Genomic DNA, 15,650 nt, shown 5'->3' on the forward strand with positions numbered 1-15,650 from the left:
GCTAAAGAAAAATTCAGGCATTGTTTTGCATTATTTTTGAATTTTCTGTTTGTAACAGACTTGTCAGATTATAAATAAAAAAAATTCCATGTATGTGAATGACTGGCTCTCTGTAGGTCCTCCTGCAAATTGTGAGTCATTGGGCGTCACCGGCTGTTTGTCAGGGGGAGGGTCTGTCCTCAGCCGGTGCAGCTGAGTGTTGAGGTGATGCCACCATCTTGATGTGAATTATGTAGGCAAATCAGATCCAGGACTGTGACAATCTTGTGAACATGATATGCATATTTACTATTGCCCTGTATTATTAATGTATAGAATGCAATTGTGAGTTATTATGATTCTGATATTTTACAATATGACATGCAAACTTCTTAAAGGTCTCCTATCATGAAATGTCACTTTGTGAGATTATTTAACATTATTACCAGTTCTCCTAGCCTGTCTATGGTCCTGCAGAGGCTAGAAATGGCGATATGTATAAAGCGTGCTTTGGTCATTCTGCTTTGCTGTTCAGAGAGCAGCAGCTCAGACGGTCGGATCTGGAATTTGACTCCTTATGTCATCATAAGGTGAAAGGTTACCTCCCGTTTCTCATGCTTTGTCCGCCCCTGAAAGGTGTGAAGCACTGCATTTGCTCAATGATTGGATGTAAAAAAATTGCACAAATGTATTTGTTTTGTTCCATTACGCAAGACTCTGACGAAACAATTATTTAGTTTTATTTTTTGACACGACTTCCTGTGCCAAAAAATTGTGGTTGGTCAATGGTGTTGATGACGTTCCACGATTGACCGCTCACTTCTATAGGCCGCTCTCCTCCTCATCCCGCCTCCCACCTCTTCATCCCGGCTGAATTTTGGAACGAGACTTAAGATACAGTATTAGGGAACCACTAAGTCATGGGACCTTTAAACATGGAGGAACTAAGGTCGAGACTGAGTATCCTCAAGAGGAATAATTTATCTGGTGACTGCGTTATTAAACGTATTCAACAAATTTAAACTTCCTTTTGCATCGATTAACATGAGTCGGACCCGAGACCAGGGTTTTAAGTCAAGATTAGTTTCCCAGTGGAGTCTGCGCCTGCAGGTTGGACGAAATGTGTGTTTTATCCTGGTCATGGGTTTTCCCTGCCTTCTGCCCATAGTTCCTCACTTCCAGCTAGTTCCAACTTCCTCATTAAGGTGGTAGTAGCCTAGTGGTAACACACTCGTCTATGAACCAGAAGACCCAGGTTCAAATCCCGCTTACTACCATTGTGTCCCTGAGCAAGACACTTAACCCTAAGTTGCTCTAGGGGGGGACTGTCCCTGTAACTGCTGACTGTAAGTTGCTCTGGATAAGGGCGTCTGGTAAATGCTGTAAATGTAAATGTCGATCAGATTTCATTAATCTGACATGAATCGTGAATTGATTCATAGTTTAGGTTTATTTTGGGTGTCGTCTGTAAGATTGGTGGGTGTCACCTGTAAACCTTATTGAGACACGTGGTTTGTGCTAGTGCATGTTTTTAATAACATACTGTAGTTTTTATTGCATTGAATAATTCCAACAAATTGCTCTAGTTTGCCGGAGCTTTTGCCTTAATCTCTGTACTGTACTGTATATACATCACATGCATACACAATCTTCTTTTATGAGTTAGAATCCAATAAGTAGTAAATTCTTGTTTACATATGAACTCGCATACATACCAGAAGTAGCCTTTAAATGAAAACTTTCCCCGGCCTCTAGGTATTTCCTTCAGGCCGTGTTTTTTGTCGCGTTTCGACTCTAAATGCGCGACCGCATGGCGACGGTGCAGTCTGCCCAGTCCGACTGCCAGACGCGCTCTCAGCTAATGTCCCATTTTTTCCCTGCGTGTTTCTCCTGATCGGAGTGAGCTGTGCATGAATTACATTTTGAGCTTGTTTGGCGCTTGTGTCCTCTGCTACCGTCCTATTCACAGCACTCCGCAGACGTGCATGCTTTGAAGAGGCTTGGCGGTTACTATCGACGCTTGAATGAGAAGTCGCCGGCTTAGAGCCGCTCACCCAGGGAAGGGCTGCTTCATATTATCGTCTTTAGCCTTGTACCAGCAACACAGAAAACGCACGGGGCCGTATCAGATAAGAGACTCTCACGGGAAGAGCTCACCTGACCTTGTGCCTCCAATCTGGATGTGTTCACCTTGAGAATGCACACACACACACACACACACACACACACACACACACTTCCAGGCAGTGTGTACCGAGGGCTGCTAATGAATAATGCAAGTCAAATCCATTTATCTCGGGCGACCAGGTCGTACATCATCAGTCGTACAGAGAGCATGATGCCAGGGCCCCCGTTTGAATTGAACACGGTTTCAGACGTTTTATTTATGTCGCAAAAAGCGCGTATCTTATTCTGTGCAGGCATCAGCTTGCAGCAACACAGCTGTGCAATATTTGCCTGTTAAATATTGATTTCAAGAGATGGAATAATTAACCTCAGTATTCACTTATCAGTCTGGAATTAGCCGGGTGCGTCTGCTCTTATCAGCACTTACTAAATTAAGAATCTAATATAACATCTTTTGAAAAGAAGCCAGCAACAGACTGCACTTCATGGGTCGGTGCAATAATGATGGCAAGTCCACATTAGACTTCGATCTTTTTTAAAGAAGTAAATAAGTTCAAATTGGGGTGGTCAAATGTATTGTTAGCCGCTGTAAAGCTAAATGTTATTACATTTACATTTCTGGCATTTTATCAGACACCCTTATCCAGAGCAACTTACTATCAGTAGTTAGTCTTGCTTGGGGACACAATGGTAGTAAGTGGGGTTTGAACCTGTGACTTTGTGGTCTTCTGGTACGTAGGTGGGTGTGTTAACCACTAGGCTACTACCACCCTAAATGGGCTTAAATTCAAATTTCAAATTCAAATTTTATTTGTCACATACGTAGTCATACACGGTATGATATGCATTGAAATGCTTTTTGCGACTGCTACAGACCACAGTATTGCAAATGTTGCAAGTATACAATGAACCAATATTGCAAACATAACCAAATATTACACTTTTACGTCTTTAACATAAAATATGTGTACCAGGTAGGGTGAAGGTGTGCAAATGAGTGAAAGATAATGTATAAGATAAAAAAAGTAAAACGAGCTGAGATTGTGCAAAGTGATTGTCCAGAGTGATTGAAAGTGAAAGTGCTGGAGTGTATTGGAGTTCTACGTACTGTTGTTGTTAAGGGCTTGGATAGCCTGCGGGAAGAAGCTCCTCCTCATTCTCTCTGTGTTGGACTTCAGGGAGCGAAAGCGCTTCCCTGATCGCAGCAGAGAGAAGAGTCCATTGTTGGGGTGGCTGGGGTCCTTCACTATCTTCCTGGGTGCCAGTACTACGTAACTAGTAAAAAGACTGAGAGGCATTGCACTTGTGTTCTTTGCAAAAGGGTGTTACTTAAAGCCAAACCATAAAATAAATCTGGACTTAAAAGAAGTGGATGGTCATCATAAGGCCATTTATGAGTATTTTATGGTGTCTAGAGCAGCTGCACATGGAATCACTGCAAAATTCAATGTGTGCTGTAGTGACCTTCTGCCATTGTGTCCCTGAGCAAGCCACTCTGAGTTACTTCAGGGGGACCTTCCCCCATAACTACTGATTGTAAGGTAATGTAGTGTAAATGTATCTATAATACCTTAGCAAAGAAGTTGTGTCTTATGCTAGAGCTGTGAACCTACTGGTCTTACGATTCAATTCTTGATATCTTGGTGCACGACGATGCATCCCATCAGTTTTTTCCCAAGCCAATATGATTTCACATCATATTTTACAAATGCATCAGTGAGATGAGAGTTAATCCTTCCCGCCATTACAGTGGCACTGTAATTTGATCAAGCAGCCACAGTCACTATCTGCACTACGTTTCAACAAGAATTTTTATGCCGTCACCAGAAAACCAACTAGCAATGTCATTTTGATATAATTGATTATGTTCTGCACTGCATACATGCAGAATCGCCGACATCTGCATCGCGATGCAACAATTGTGTGAATAATTTCATCCCCCCTATCTTACACCCTCTACATAAAGAACCAGACTGAAGTGTCCAATTAGGATCGTCGTTCATGTGTGAGGTGATCCATATGCCAGCCTCACTGTGTTGCCATTGCAACTATCATTATCCCACATGAGCGCACTCACGTGGGCACTCGCTGTTGTGTTGTGCGTGGCCTTGCCACCACGTGCTGTGTGTGTGAGTGTGTGTGTGTGTGCAACTCTCCTTTCCATTAATAAAATAGATATGGCAGTTATGCAGTTATTTTGTTCTTACATGCACTGTGTGTGTTACTCTACATACAAAGTGGCATCTCAGTTATATATAAGTAAACAGAGACGAAATCGTTCCCAATACAAACATAGTAAACAGTTGGACAGGGATTGTTATTGTCATTACATAGGCAAGACAATAGCAAGATTACAACTGGCATTTGGCATTTGGCTGAAATGATTCCGAAGGTTGATGGCAAGTGACAGTTTTAGGTTTATATATTAAATGATTGCAGCGTGGATATGTGGATAAGGAATGTTCCAGTGAAAATCAGTAATAGGGATAGTGAGAGTGTAAGAGATGATGAACACATCACAAGTACGGATTTGTGGTGTGACATATTAAAATAACTGTCACTATAGCACAGCGTAACTCATAAAATCAGTATAACTCTGCATCAAATGTGCAGCAAGAGACAAGGACACAGACCATTTTTGCTTCTCCTGACTAGAAATGATTTCACGACAGTAGATTAAGTTACAAAGCGTGTGTACGTTTGATTTTACGGCCGTCATCAGAGTGGTCTGCACCTGACCTCACCTGACCCCTCTCTGTCTGTCTCTCAGGGTGTCTGGGGTTGTGTGAATGCCCTGCATGCTTCAACACTCGTCGTGACTGTGGAGAGAGAGGAGGCTCTTTTCTGCAACTCTTGGCGTTTCCCATCACGCAGCGGACCATGAACAGGAAGTGGAAGGGCGCCTCGTGCGACGGAGCCATGGTACTGCTCCTGCTGGGTCACATGACCACAGCTTTGGAAGTGCCCCTTGACTGTAAGTATTGCAGAGATTTCATTAGTGGGCCAGTTTGAGTGGTTTTCCTGTCTCATCGGATAGCAGATATTATGCATGATATGTTATTCATATTTTATAACAGCATTTTTCATAACGAGTGCAATTTTAGGAATGATAGTCGTTCAAAAATGTGCAGTTCATCTCTTGGTTTGCAGCTTGCACCATTAGCAACCAAAAAAAAAAACCCTACATCTCAATTAGTTTTCAAATCAAACTGAGAAGATGAGACAGATGAAGACTCGTCTCCGTGAAAATGAGTTCAGCCATCTCCTCTCCAGCAACGTCTCGACACTAATTCAACACTGGTGCTCAGAGCCTTCCCTGCACCCATTAAATCCATGCCTGTGTGGCTGCAGTTTACACAAGGAGCACAGACTGGATCAAATATTTGAACAAATCCCATGAAAATGGAGAAGTAACCTAAACTCATAGGTCCGCTTGAGGAAAAAATGCTTATGCTGTGTCTTCAGTCTCACAAAAGGTCTGGAAATATTTCTCAAGCAAGCACAAGTGCAAATAGAGTACAGTTTTACGCTGGTTAGTGCATTTAATGACTTAACATATCAAAATATGTAAAATGTAGGTGACTCTAAATATACTTTTATAGTCTTGCTTTAAGCTTTTAATTTTATGTGAATCCTATTATTTTATTAGTTGAATTTGCTGTTACTTTTACTAGTACTGTTATTCTTTATTATGATTATAATTTCTTTTATAGTTATTACTGTGAATTTATGCTCTTATTTTGATTTGACCACAACTTAAAAAGCACTTAGAGCTGCAAACAATGGGGCAAGTAAATGGCATGGTTTATAGGTTTGTTTAAGTGCAGAAATGCCATATTTTTAAAACCATCATCAATCAAAACAAATTTCCATCTTCTCACAAACACCTACTTCATAATAAAATTCTTTGATCTATCACAATGGTTTTGAGAAATGCTGCAGACTTTTCAGATGAACAGAATGCACTCTTAGCTTTCCATACAGTTAACTTTTCATAAATTGAGGAATAAGCTATGAATAGCTGAACTGCCCCTTTATGGTTTCAAACAGCTACAGGCATATAAAACAGGAATAAAACACATTTACATCTATGCATTTGCAACTGTAGCCACCTTATAATGTGGTCTCCTTTGAGAAAATACAGTATAATAAATTAATAAGGTTGTTACTTTTTTTTAGATTAGCAGTTGTTGTGCCCTCAAGGTTTGGCTTTCTATACTTGCAGCCATGTCATAGATATGAACAGTAGTATAGAACAATGGATGGTCTTATAAATGTCAGAACTCCGGCTGTATTTCTAGGAAAGACTACATTCAAATGTGGTTCCCAAATCCAGGTTGTGTTTTCAGTCTTCCCAGGTTTTGTAATCGCTGCATCCGATTGGCTACTGAGTCTTTACATTTGGCTAAAGGAAGACTGCAAATGCAGATGAACTATAATCTGAAACCGCCTCTGGGTTCATGTGTACACTTCCTTGTAGTTTTTCTGGTGAAACACCATTGATATGACGCTAATGTTGCACATGCTGATGGAAAATGCTTTGGGCCTCCAGTACGAGCATCCTCTGACTTACCTGCATTGAGTCAAACTGCAAGTGAACTTTCTTGATCTGGCTTGAATTTAAATGCATTTTATTTACTTGAAAAGAATGCATGAAACTGCATGAATGACTTGGAACAAAACTTCCAGCTCACATCCAGAAGCTAAAGGAGATCCATTCTATTGTCCCCGCAATTTGTTTTCTTGTAACTAATGCACGCCTTTTACACTCTTTATTCATGAACGCTGAATCATTGGGGACAAAAAGCTAAAGTTCTGGAAGGATGTAAGTTGGGACTGGTGTGATGTATTATTTCAAATAAATATATATACATACCTTGTAGTCTTTGTGTGATGCTTCACCAGCATTTATTAGATGTTAACCATTTATGTTAACCATTTATTGATTAGATGGCAATGCACTTCATTTCAGCTGCATGGTTTATATATGTTTGTCCGTCAGGTTTGTTTCTGCTATTTTTAAAGATACCTGGAAAGCTGCCTGCATGCTGCGGTTTTGGCTGGATTCTTTTTGCTAGATTTGGTGCATTTGTGTGGAATGCTGAGTGTGAGTGTTGAGCTGTGTGTGATTCTGACCGTGTGTTGGCGTGTGCTTACTTGCTCTCCCTCTGCTCCTCAGTGCCACAGCCACCCACGATCACTCTCCAATCGCCAAAGGATTACATCATTGACCCACGGGAGAACATAGTCATCAACTGCGAGGCGAAAGGAAAGCCACATCCCAGGTAAAACCATGGGCACTGTCACTACGGAGACCATGAGTTAGAAAACTGCAGGGTAACATCCACTGCCTCAGCACCTGACAGAAGCCAAACTCATATCACACAGTCTGCCTGTTAAACTGACCCCTGCACAGTAGAAACTTACATATTTGACTTATTTCTACTGTGCTGGAAATATAGTGTAACACATTGACATTGAATTGATGTGCCCAGCTTTTCATGGACCCGCAACGGAAGTCATTTCGATCTTGACAAGGACCCTAAAGTGACAATGAAGCCAAGTTCAGGCACCCTGGTCATTGATATCTCTGGGGAGAAAGCTGAAGCCTATGAAGGGGTGTACCAATGCACGGCTCGCAATGAGCACGGCACTGCCGTCTCCAACGACATTGTCATACGCCAGTCACGTAAGATTTTAATCACATTTGATTTATGGAGTACCCAAAGAAAAAAAAGGAGTTGTTTGACTCATGTTTTTTATTCCATTTTCTCTGTTACAACTCTGGTATTTTTTTTTCTCTGCCTCACAGGCTCCCCCCTGTGGTCAAAGGAAAGAATTGAGCCGGTTGTGGTGCAGCTGGGAGTGTCCCTCATTCTGCAGTGCAGACCCCCAGCCGGGCTCCCCCCTCCCATCATATTCTGGATGGACCCCTGTAAGCCTGATACTGGGGCTGATTTCATTAGATGACATTACTGGGGTTGCATGGTTTTTCTGTGAAACGTGCAGCGCTGCATGTATTTTCATTTGCTCGTATCTGACCATGAGCTCAGCAGGCTGCAAATCAGCATATATTTTGCCATCAAACCGACCTCTTGATTTTTTATAGTTCTTAAGCAGTTTAGACTGATTTCTGTACTTCTTTTGTGTGTTTTTTTAAATCAGCCATGCTGAATTTCTGGTTTCAAATGATGAAACCCAGCATTTAGCAGCTATTATATTGTGCCGAATCCTAAAATTGAAACTTTTGTGAATTGTCAGAGAACTCTCAGGGTCTCTTCGGAGAGAACCATATCTTCTGAAATGCATTGCTTACCTGCTACACACCCTGGTACTCGGAGTAGTATAATATAATACGTGTCAAAACACTGTTGCATATTAATTGTGTGAAATTTTTTGTGTACATTTATAGCACAAACAAATTGAGAAGTTAGTATACTGCTAACATTTTGTATTGAGATTATGATCATAGCCCAATTAGCACTACCAGTAATGCACTACTTATACTACTTTGGGCAAAATGTTTCATTTTGGTTTTAGTTGTTTTTAGTTACTATTCGGCCATAATACGCCAGTTGTCACAGTTTATTATTTTACATGTTTTTAAATATTGAGAAAATATCATGTTATCAGTCTCTTTTCATGATGTCATGACAATATATTGTTTGTAATTTGTCAATTTTCTCAGCGATTAATTGTCATTTTTTTGCAGTCTTCCAGCGCCTTCCACAGAACGCTCGTGTTTCACAGGCCTTAAACGGAGACCTGTACTTCTCCAACGTGCAAATGGAGGACACAAGGAGCGACTACATCTGCTACGCCCGGTTTCCTCACACCCAGACCATCCAGCAGAAGCAGCCCATCACTGTTAAAGTGCTGGACAGTGAGTGTCTGACCCATTTTTGAAGATCAGGCCCTCGATTTAATTATTTCTTGTATTATACTTTTTTGTATGTTACTTTTCATGCCCTTTTTATGTTTCATTTATGCAGTGTGTGGTTTTACGTGTTTGTAATGCTTTGATGTATTTCAGTGGATGCTATGAATGACACAATCGTGGCAGCTTATTTCAATGACACTGATTTTTGGGGTGGTGAGTGCCTGCTCCCTGTCCAAGTGAACCCTCCCCTCACCCTGTAGAAGACCAAAACCTAATTCATCATAACCCCCGGACCTAAAGCGCCCAATCTCACCTTATAATCAGTAGATATTCTAACCTTCATTTCATTCATTTTGATGCAGAGTAGATCCTTTGTCACTGGAGTTCCTGGTTGGGACCTCAAACGTAAATGAAAAGAAGGCCAAAGACCAGTTGAAGACCAACTGAAAGAGAAAAATTATTTCTTCCTTTCTGCCCTCTTAATTCCTTTTAATCCTCTACTTCTCTACCAACCGTCCTGTTAGATGTACACTGCCCGGCCAAAAAAGCTTGAATTCACATTTTAACAGACAGCCTTATCCAAAGTTATTTTAAATGGGAAAATAGTATGTTTGTTAAGAAGGACATGGAGAGAAGCACAAAGCAAAAATGTCATGTGACCTGATGAGTACAGAGTGACCCTCTTCGAGAGCGAAGGGTGTATCAGGGTAAGTAGAGAATAAAATGTAGTCAGCTGAGTACCTGAATATATCTCAGCATGTGACAACACATAGTCTCAGTGTAAAATGAATACAATCTCATAGTGGCAAGATAAGTCCACGCAGTAATTAAAGCTAAAGGCAGTGCAACAGAACAAATCATTATGACTTTCATTTTTGGCAGGGCAGTGTTGATCTTCTTTGCCTTTGTCTTTAGTCATCGGTCCAGTGGTCATGGGAAAGGCATCTAACATATCTCTTCAAGCCATCGTTCTCTCTTTTCCAATCCTTCCATGCTCATGAGGATGTTCCGAGACATGGAAGGATTCCTGTCCACTGCATTTCCACCATTTTAAGAGAGGTTCACTTTTGCATTGATATGCAGCCTCCCAAGCCATATTTAGTGACTGACTGAGGAGAGTCCAACAATTGAAGTCTTGTAGACTTCAACATTACTTAGTAAGAAAGTGTAAGAAAGTTTTTTTTATCACTGGCTCATTTTTTATTGATGCGATGCCCTAGACTACATCCTACTCCCAAAATGAGGTTCTTCAGAGAACATATTTGGGGGCAGCAGAGGGTAATGCATCTCATCACCCCAGCTACGGCTTGATTCAGCTCTACCCTTTCAGATAGCCCTGCAGGGCAGCGACGCCCATCTTTCATGACCCCAAAGGGCACCAACAGCGTAGCAACGGTGCTTCGAGGGGAGACGCTGGAACTGGAATGCATCGCTGATGGCCTGTAAGTACGGTGTCTACATTGCGTCACTTTGGTCTGTGAGGTTCTTTAAAACTGTTTTGTCTTTAACATTTGTCAAGAACATTTTTTAAACGTGTAGATTGTATTATTCGTGTCCGTGGACCTTTAGACTAACAGGAAAGGATCCTTTTGGAATTAAAACCTGCCTCATTGGTAAGTAGATGAAGGCTGAAAGTTACGTCAGTTTATTTTCTGGTGGGACTTTACAACATGCCATACATGGTCCTTGCTTATGGTATCACCAGTTGGACCCGAATGGATTATGTGGCTTTGGGAAAGCAGAACGTTTGTAGTTTGTGAGTTGCAGTGTTGAGGCTGTAGAGTCATGGTCATGATTGGCCAGACATTCGGTGGCCAGACATTCACCCAAGTATGGCTTTGATTTGTTGTTATTTTACAGGCCCACTCCAGACATGTCATGGAACAAAGAGAAAGGGGATCTGCCCAGCGGACGCTTTTCTTTTCACAACTTCCAGAAAACTCTACGGGTCACGGAGGTGACGGAGGCTGACTCTGGCGACTATCGCTGCACAGCCAAAAACAGCCAGGGACTTGCTCACCATGTCATCACCGTCATGGTCAAAGGTCTACATTAACATTTATGGCATACTACCACCCTACGTCTGTCACAGATTCTTCTTTTTGTATCTGACACTGACTATGATGATATTTGACCTTGTTTGTCCTCGATCCTCTTAGCTGCTCCGTATTGGGTTGGAGCCCCACGGAATCTCATCCTGGCACCCAGAGAGAGCGGCATCCTCACCTGCCATGTAGGAGGCAACCCCAAGCCCACGATCACCTGGTCGGTCAACGGCGTGCCGATCGAGAGTGCGTGTCACCATGGCAACCACCATCCACATCTACATTACACTCTAGTATACACCTAGTAGTATAGGTTGCGAAGCAGGATTGAAAGTGTACATGTGTATACTCAGTACTGTGATCCCTTGACAGACACACCCAAGGACCCCAGTCGGAAGGTGGAGGATGACACTGTCATCCTTTCAGACGTCCAGACGGGGTCCAGTGCCGTATACCAATGCAATGCCTCCAACGAATTTGGATACCTGCTAGCCAATGCTTTTGTCAATGTCCTTGGTGAGCAGATCATGGTTATTTTTTATAATTTTTTTTATACCATTGAATGATGTAAATTGATCTTCATTTGATTTCTGCTGTTTGTTCTTCTAGCTGAACCACCCAGGGTCCTAACTCCGCCCAACAAACTCTACCAGGTTATTGCCAATAATCCTGCCTTACTAGACTGTGCCTTTTTTGGCTCACCTATACCAAAGATCACCTGGTGAGTTCATGGGCTGAAAGGTAAAAAAAGAAAAGAAAAAGAAGTGTGAAACAAATGACAAACATTACTTTGGAGCATTGATGGGGGAACAGTATAATTTTAATATATATATCTTTTTAAGTTGGCTCCTTGGTTTTATGGTAATTTGAGAATAATGATGATCAAACAGACCTAAATTAAAATCCACTGGCTCCAGATGATCTCCCAGCTTCAGGTCACACACTGAAAGCTGTGGCATGTTTATTTAACATTTAGTCAAATGGGGAAAAAATTGTATGTGTGTTGCTGATTTGGTTCAATGGCTGTTTCTGCCACTCTCGGATCATAATTTTCCTCTAAAATAATGGCCAATTTACATCTATTGCCATATTTTTCTTTCTTTTTGGATCTTTTTAGGTATAAGGATCAGCAGACAAGTATTTTAAACAGTGACCCTTATGTGCTCCATATCAATGGAACCCTAGAGATCCATGCAGCTCAACCACTCCACAGTGGCAAGTACACCTGTGTGGCCACTAACTACCTGGCCAGCAAAGAGAACCACGTCAGACTGGAGGTGAAAGGTAGGGCAGCAGTCATATGTTGTGCATCTCAAGTAACATAACAAGTAGAGCATAAGACTTTTATTTGTGAGTGAACCATGTAATTTGATAATAACATTTACATTTACGGCATTTATCAGACGTCCTTATCCAGAGAGACTAGTTACAGGGACAGTCCCCCCTGGAGACACAATAGTAGTAAGTGGTTCATAGACTAGTGTCTTACCCACTAGGCCCCTAGCACCCTACTACCGCCCATGTAATAAAGATGATGTACAAAATAAAACCTCAAATGTTTTTGTCTTATATTTGTTTTTTGGGTCAGCATGAGTTCACTGCCATTTATTTGCTCATCTGTATGTTAGAGCCCACACGCATTCTGAAGCAGCCGGAGTATAATGTGGTGCAGAGGAATAGCAAGGCCGTGTTTGAGTGCAAGGTGAAGCACGACCCCACCCTCACCCCTATCATGTCCTGGCTGAAAGACAACGAGGAGCTGCCAGATAATGAGAGGTAGCTGTGGAGAGAGGAGAGAGGGCTCAAAATAATTTTGAATTTATGTATTATGTTAACCTATTGTCATTATCAATTTAAATGTTGTATAACATGGCTAAAATGGGTATTATGGTAACAGTGACTAATGATATTCATCGTACAATCAAACGAATCAAAAATTCATACTTGAGAGCATGTAGACTCATCACTTGAAATAACAATAGTGACATGTATGGAATCCTTAAACTGAAGCTTTTGTAGAACTGCTAAAAGTTATGATGAAATGTTCTGCTAAAGTAGGTATACTTATATGCTGTCTTTAATTGATATATTTCTTGTAGGAAATTTGGATTATGAAAAACCCAATCCTAGTTAAAATTTGTCTACACTTTCTTACTGAACACATTTTGCCTTTAGGTTTGTGATTGAGTCCGAAAGCCTGACCATCAGTCATGTGACAGAAGCAGATGAGGGCACCTACACATGCATCATGAACACCACCCTGGACCAGGACTCCGCTAGTGCCGTGCTGACTGTAGTTGGTACACTTGAACATTCATTAAATCCACTAAGCTCTTGCAGTATATAGTCTCTTAATAACCAGGCAGACACAGTTTGTTAGCCAGTCTGAATCTAAATTAGTTAATGGCTAGTTTTGAAATGTTCTTATGTGCCTAATAACTCCTCCTACTTTTACTGCTGCCCTGCCTGTCAGAGGCCACACCCACTCCACCCATCATTTACGGTAAAGGCAACACAATGGTTTGGCATTTCTTCAGTATCCATTACATCCATCATGCCACTGGGATTTGTGTTTAGGATTATTCTCTGTTCCCTCAATTGAAACATTCTATTGTTTTTGTTGTCATCTGTAAATTTTCTTGGTTTTGTTATATTACGTTATATTTTAACTAACATCTTCCAAACATGATTTCAGAAACATATATATTCTTCATTTTTTAATGAAGGTCTTTGATACAGTGTACATGAACAACTACACTTCGAACTTCATATGAACCTCTGCAATGGCTAAAATATCTGCTTCTCCACAGAGCAACCAGACCCTCCCACTGACCTGGAGCTCACTGACCAGAGGGAAAGGAGCGTCCAGCTCACATGGACTCCAGGAGATGAGCATAACAGCCCCATTCAGAGTATGTGTGGTTTGAATATTCACAATTCTGCTACTGGTACTCTCGTGCCATGGTGGGTAGAGAAGGGAGAGGAGCAAACACTCAATTTTTAAAAAAAAATGTATCCAAAAACATACACAGTTTAAATAGAAACACATGCAGCACACGGGAAACACCATTAAGGCAGGACCTGGGGGTGTGGGAGAGACTAACAGTCACCCACAGGTGGTGCCTGATAGGTAGGGGTGATTAGATATTTACATTTACTTTACATTTACATTTATGGCATTTGGCAGACGCCCTTATCCAGAGCGGCTTACAACGTGCTTTCAAGTTACCATCGATGAAGAGATCAATTCCGGTTCACCAGGAGCCCAACTATGAATACATTAGGACCCTTTATATGTTAGATCTCAGTCTTGGAAGCCAGGAATAATTATTGTAGGCACAATTCTTGTAGAACTTAATGATTTGTCACATTATTATTAATGTTACTTTCCCTGTACATCATAAATATGATGTAATGCTCCTGTTCAAATGATGGGTTTGCTTACATACAGTATGTAATGTTCCACAAGAACTGACAATTAATGACCTCTTAACGTAGATGAATAGCTGTAATATGTGTAAACAGTCTGCTCTTGTTTTTGTTTGTTACACAGAGTTCCTTGTCCAGTATGAAGATTCACTCCACCAAGAAGAAGCTTGGGTTAACATGACTGAGGTTCCTGGCACTAAGACCACAGTCCACCTGGATCTGTCACCATACGTGTACTATTCCTTCAGAGTGCTAGCCCTCAATGATGTGGGTTTCAGTGATCCAAGCCTTCCCTCCAAACAGTACAGGACCAACCCGGCAAGTATGTTCAGACACTGTTATATGCTTAAAAGAAATTAAAATCCTAATGTATGTAAATGTGATTGTAATATATGTTAATGTAATATACAAAACATACAAGAAATATAAAGGACTGTCTCAGGCTTATAGAAACCGATAGTGGTGCTTTCTTTACAACTCTGCTTGAATATGTGTCCATTGCTGATGTATGAATAAAGCGATTGATCACAATCCTAGCAACTACTGATAACTGTGATTTTATTGATTGTGTAGTTGTGTATAAGCTGTGTTCTACAGAATAAGTCACTGAGTTTTCTTTGCTTCCTTCAGAGCCGGATGAGAATCCGTCAGAAGTTGAAGGCTTTGGAATAAAACCCAACAACCTAGTAATATCCTGGAAGGTAAGAATAAAATGTAAATATGTTTTGCGAAACATTTCCCACAAACTTTTTTGTTGAGTAGACATTTTTTATTAATATTTTTATGTTGCTAGGTAATCTGTGTATTTCATTCTTCAGGAGCTTAACGGTCTGCAATCGAATGGACCTGGACTCCAGTACAAAGTCAGCTGGAAGCAGAAGGATGTGGATCAGGAGTGGATCACTGAAACCGTGGCCAACACTTCCCAGTTTGTGGTTTCTGACACCCCCACCTTCAGTGCCTACGAGATCAAAGTGCAGGCAGAGAATGACTACGGCACAGGGCCCACGCCAGAAGTGGTGGTGGGATACTCGGGGGAAGACTGTGAGTTTGACCTCGTCCTGTGAATCATGCTGTAAAATCTCAACAATGCAACATTTTCTTTAAATAGAACCTTAAAAAAGTGAAGTAGTTTGGGGCGAGGGTGTGTGCGGATTAAAGAAGGATGCTGAGTTCTTTTGGTCATCCTT

The 15,650-nt window shown here is 41.2% G+C and overlaps 1 protein-coding gene across 10 annotated transcripts in view; it reads left to right on the forward strand.

The window, feature by feature from the left end:
* nrcama (neuronal cell adhesion molecule a) overlaps positions 1-15,650 on the forward strand; it is a 47,931-nt gene that overhangs the window by 22,878 nt on the left and 9,403 nt on the right. For 5 of the 10 annotated variants that reach the window (XM_028954082.1, XM_028954087.1, XM_028954088.1 and 2 more), the window contains exons 3-21: positions 4,877-5,080; positions 6,914-6,931; positions 7,286-7,391; positions 7,602-7,795; positions 7,919-8,041; positions 8,819-8,989; positions 10,317-10,428; positions 10,847-11,031; positions 11,146-11,277; positions 11,404-11,547; positions 11,641-11,752; positions 12,149-12,315; positions 12,660-12,807; positions 13,207-13,331; positions 13,505-13,534; positions 13,842-13,943; positions 14,585-14,782; positions 15,091-15,161; positions 15,279-15,504. In XM_028954082.1, coding sequence (XP_028809915.1) covers positions 4,987-5,080; positions 6,914-6,931; positions 7,286-7,391; positions 7,602-7,795; positions 7,919-8,041; positions 8,819-8,989; positions 10,317-10,428; positions 10,847-11,031; positions 11,146-11,277; positions 11,404-11,547; positions 11,641-11,752; positions 12,149-12,315; positions 12,660-12,807; positions 13,207-13,331; positions 13,505-13,534; positions 13,842-13,943; positions 14,585-14,782; positions 15,091-15,161; positions 15,279-15,504 — 2,458 coding nt within the window. In that variant the 5' untranslated portion in view covers positions 4,877-4,986. The remainder of the gene's footprint in view (positions 1-4,876; positions 5,081-6,913; positions 6,932-7,285; positions 7,392-7,601; positions 7,796-7,918; positions 8,042-8,818; positions 8,990-10,316; positions 10,429-10,846; positions 11,032-11,145; positions 11,278-11,403; positions 11,548-11,640; positions 11,753-12,148; positions 12,316-12,659; positions 12,808-13,206; positions 13,332-13,504; positions 13,535-13,841; positions 13,944-14,584; positions 14,783-15,090; positions 15,162-15,278; positions 15,505-15,650) is intronic. The other 5 variants (XM_028954085.1, XM_028954090.1, XM_028954086.1 and 2 more) reach the window with 3 other exon arrangements.

The sequence above is a fragment of the Denticeps clupeoides genome, chromosome 15 (assembly GCF_900700375.1).
Source record: "Denticeps clupeoides chromosome 15, fDenClu1.1, whole genome shotgun sequence".
In the NCBI taxonomy this organism is placed as follows: domain Eukaryota; kingdom Metazoa; phylum Chordata; class Actinopteri; order Clupeiformes; family Denticipitidae; genus Denticeps; species Denticeps clupeoides.